Source organism: Egretta garzetta, unplaced genomic scaffold (assembly GCF_000687185.1).
Source record: "Egretta garzetta isolate BGI_Z169 unplaced genomic scaffold, ASM68718v1 scaffold218, whole genome shotgun sequence".
NCBI classification, from domain to species: domain Eukaryota; kingdom Metazoa; phylum Chordata; class Aves; order Pelecaniformes; family Ardeidae; genus Egretta; species Egretta garzetta.
In genome coordinates, this window is record NW_009260618.1 from 297689 (window position 1) to 302024 (window position 4336).

General features: G+C 63.1%; 1 protein-coding gene across 1 annotated transcript in view; it reads left to right on the top strand.

Moving 5' to 3' along the window:
• EPHX2 (epoxide hydrolase 2) overlaps positions 1-4336 on the top strand; it is a 12989-nt gene that overhangs the window by 738 nt on the left and 7915 nt on the right. Inside the window, exons 3-10 of the mRNA XM_035900729.1 lie at positions 607-797; positions 921-1043; positions 1366-1440; positions 1768-1863; positions 2167-2245; positions 2467-2501; positions 2618-2644; positions 4225-4310. Coding sequence (XP_035756622.1) covers positions 607-797; positions 921-1043; positions 1366-1440; positions 1768-1863; positions 2167-2245; positions 2467-2501; positions 2618-2644; positions 4225-4310 — 712 coding nt within the window. The remainder of the gene's footprint in view (positions 1-606; positions 798-920; positions 1044-1365; positions 1441-1767; positions 1864-2166; positions 2246-2466; positions 2502-2617; positions 2645-4224; positions 4311-4336) is intronic.

Sequence of the window (4336 nt, forward strand, 5' to 3'; positions counted from 1 at the left end):
CCGTGGGGCCCCGGGTGGCCCCTGCCACAGGGCTCCTGGTCAGTCCCACCATGGGATCCTGTTCGGTCCCACCATGGGCTCCTGGCTGGTCCCACCACGGGGCTCCTTGTAGGTCCCACCATGGGGTCCTGGCTGGTCCCATCATGGGGTCCCTGCTTGGTCCCCCATCATCATCCGAGTGCTCTCCCGACATCACCTCTCAGCATCCCCCTAAAATTAGATATTCTGAGCCCCGGTACCAAATCCACCAGACCTGTTGTCACCCAGCCAGCAATCAGGAGGATGCCGTAGCCCTTCGCCCCGCACCGTGGCTGGTCCATCGGCTCAGCCCTCGGCACCTCGCTGTGCCCAAGCTCTGGCTCACGTCCCACCTGCGTTGGGAGGGTCGAGTCTTGCTTTGCTGGAAGTACAAATTGGGCATAAGCTCCTGCTGAGCATCCTTGTGTCTCCTGCTGGGAGTCCTGGTCCAAATAAAGCCTTGCAAATGGGAGATTTGAGGGCTGGGAAGATCTGAGAAACGTGGCTGGGGAGGAGAGGTGAAATCAAATGCTTGGGGGAGAGGTGGAGTGGGAAAACCAGTGCCCCCCCCGCTCTGGCCTTCCCTAGGATTTAAGACCTGCGTCCTCACCAACAACTGGGTGGATGACAGCACGGGGCGGCTCTTCACGGCCACGTTGATGAACCTGCTGCGCCGCCACTTCGACCTGGTGCTCGAGTCCTGCCGCCTGGGAGTGTGCAAGCCGGACCCCGAGATCTACGCCTACGCCCTGGCTGCGCTGCAGGCAAAGCCGCAGGAGGTACAGCCTAAAAACAGGGCACGGGGTGGGGGAGGTCCCTCCAAGCACCCAAATTCCTTGGCCAAAGCCAGCGGCCGCCCTTCACCGGGGTGCCGAGCCTGGCTCTCACTGCTGTATCTCCAGGCCATCCTCCTGGACGACATCGGGGAGAACTTGAAGCCGGCCCAGGAGATGGGCATGGCCACTGTCCTCGTCAGGGACACCGAAAGCGTCCTGAAAGAGCTGGAGGAGCTCTCAGGTGTCCAGGCACGTAGTGGTGGTCTGGGTCCTTTCTGTCCCCTGCTCTCCTGGGGGATCCTGGACCAGATCTGCAGAGCCGGGAGGGATGGGATTGGGCTTCTGGGTCTTGCCGTGCTGGTGCAGGACTTGTGGGTGGCTTTGGAAACGAGTGGGATGGGGTTTGTGGTCTCCTACAAACCCTGCCCACCCCCCATAGCCTCATCCCCTGGGCCTGCGGAGCCATGTCCATCCCAAACCCACGACTGTCCCACCAGCAGCGGGGTGGTGGAGATGTCCCGTGGAGCTCCAGGCTTGCTCAGGAGCTCACCCTCTGCTCCTCACCCTGTAGCTTCTCACCCAAGAAGAGCCCCTGCCGACGGCCTGCAATCCAGCCAACGTGACCCACGGATACGTGCCCATCCGGGTAGGGTGGAGGGGGCTGCCTCAGTGATGAGCTGGCCCTGGGCTTGGCAGGGCTTGGGCGGGGGGGCAGGCGTCGTGGGGAGGGTGTAAAGCCCCGTGGAAGGATGTGTCAGCCAACGGGTGGCTTGTTGGGTTGTCCACCCTCCTGCGTGGGCTGCTCTGGGTGGGGGATGCTGAATTACCCCATCGTTGAGGTCTTCTCCATCCAACCCAGGGGCCAAAAACGTGGGGTGGTGGGGTCCCGCGCCTGGTGGCCAATGGTGGGTGGAGGGTTGGGGGGGTGAAGCCGTGCCACCTGCAGCTGGCCAGAGCTCTCCCTCCCTTCCAGCCCGGCGTCCAGCTGCACTTCGTGGAAATGGGGCACGGCCCCATCGTCTGCCTCTGCCACGGCTTCCCCGAGTCCTGGCTCTCCTGGCGCTACCAGGTGATGGAGGAGATGGGGAGGAAGGTGGACCACGGGGGCTGGACTGCGGTGCAGGGGGTGCATGGCCACCACTCCTGGGGGGGCCTGGGGCCATCCCACCCCCCTGCCCTCAGCCTTGAGGGACACGGGACACAGCCCAGGAGGGTTCCTCACCCTCGGGCCACACCAGCCCACGCCTGCCCTCCTGGGGACATCTCCGGGCACGGCCAGCATGTGCTTGGGTGGGCAGAGCAGGATGGGTGCTGGTCTGGGAGGTCCAGGAGGGTCTCTGTGTCCTTCAAAGGCTGCTGCTTTCCCTCCTAGATCCCAGCTTTGGCTGATGCTGGCTTCAGGGTGATCGCTCTGGAGATGAAGGGCTACGGGGAGTCCACGGCCCCGCCGGGTGAGCTGGGCATGCCGGGGCGTAGCGGGGACAGGGACCCACGGGGCTGGAGCTGCCAAGCCCAAGGCCAAGACCCAGGAGGAGATGGCTGGAAGAGTCTTCTCCTGGCGGGGGGCTGGGGGTGTCCCATTCCTCCTGCAGCCCCAGCACCTCAGATGGGCGCAAACTGCGCCCGTAGAACCTTAGATGTTCAAGTGACGGCGATTATCTCTTTTGTGCAGACATAAAAGAATATTCCCAGGAGCAGATATGCAAGGTGAGGAGCCACAGGGCACGGACGTGGGCAGGAGGAGTGCGGCGTGGAGGGTGCTGTGGGCTGGTAGGGCCTGGCCCCCGGCAGGAGCTGACCCCTTCTCTCCTTCCTTCCCCCAGGACCTGGTGGTGTTTCTGGACAAACTGGTGAGGAGCCCCCCGCGATGGGTCCCTCCTTGGCAAGGTCTGGGCGCGTGCCTCATCCTTCCCATGCAGGGGCAGCTGAGCTCCCCGGTGACTTTGGTCCAAAACCCTTGGGGTGGCACAAGCCCCGTCTTCGTGTTCCCCGTGGATGGGATTTTAGGGATGCGGATGTTCATACCACCCATGGCCAGTGGGGAGAACCCATCCTCGGGAGGGTCTCCAGCTCTGCCTCACCTTCTCCTGGACCTTGTGTCCTTGCTGAGGACGGGGAGGTGGGCTGGTGGCATCCGTGGCTCGGCAGGGTTTGGGTAAGTCACTGAGATTCTCGTGGAGAAGGATGCTGGGCTGCATCACCTCTGCCCCCCTCTTAAACCCCAACCGTAGCAGCTCCCGGGTGGCTGGGGTGACCGGGGACCAACGCTGCCCCTTGGCAGGGCTCGGGTCCAGGGTCACCTCGGCATCCGATCCCCTTGGGTGTGGGAGCTCTGGGTTTAATTCCCATCCCAGCAAGAGGATGGAGGTGATTTTTGTGCCTTTTAAAAGAGATGAAGGGGAGGGGAGGAAGGCCCAGCCCGCAAACGCCGGCATCTCCAGGGCTTTTTCCTTGGGCGGTGGCTTCCAAGGGAGCGAGCCCTTCGAAAAGCACAGCGCTAAAAAAACCCGACCAAACCAAAAAAACCCCTCAAGAAAACAGGGGAAAACAAAGCCCCCGAGGTTTTGCAAAGGGCTCCTTGTGCGAGGGGCGGGGGCGGTTTTGTGCCCGGGATGGGTTTTTGGGAGGGCATGGATGGGGGCTGTGGCTCCGCTCTGGTGCTGAACAGGGGAGGGTAAATCCCCCTGATTTTTTTTTTGCCACTGAATTGCTTCACGCTGGGTCAGGAATGAGAAGGAAAATGGCTGGAAAAGCGCCCATGATGTGCGGCCGGCGTTGCCTCGGGGCATGGAGGAGACCTGAGATCGTGGCATCCTGTATGGAGGGGCCCATCCTGCTCCTCTCCCCCCCCGGGAGGCTCCTTCTCCCCCCCCCCAGGACCCCCCCGGGGGGGTTGGGGTCAGCTAATTACGAACCCGCCGCTGCGTTGTCAGGAGCGCGGGGTTTTAATTGGATTTATTTGTAGGTGCCCGGAGGGGCCAGGAAAAAGGAATGGAGCAGAGGGGGAGCAGTGAGCTCAGCGTGCCCGGCTCCGGGCAGGATCCGGCCGGACGCTGTGAGCCCCTTCCCAGAGGGGCTGGGGGCTTATTCGGCTGCGCCCATACGGAGGCGACCCCCATGCTGTCACCCGGTGCGGTGGCAGCGGTCAGGGACGACCCGTATGGGGGATCCCAGGGGGGCGAGCAGCCTCCAGACATGTTTTTTTGGCAGATAATGTTGAACCCCTTTCCTCTGGAGGGCCCAGGTACTCGGAATGTTTAATTAAGCTGGAGCAAATGGCTCCGGGTGATGAAGCAATGCTGGATCGGAGGAAGGCAAAGCTCTTCTCTCACCTGCTCATCGCTCTTGGGCCCTGCTTTTGGGTTGGGTTTTGAGGTGCTCCCTGGGGTGCAGCCGCGGGGGTGCGCTCAGGACCCCCCCCTCCCCGCAGGGCATCACGCAGACCGTGCTGGTGGGCCACGACTGGGGCGGTGCCGTGGTCTGGAACATGGCTCTTTTCTACCCCGAGAGGGTGAGGTGGGGCCCTGCCCCGCGCGTGGCTC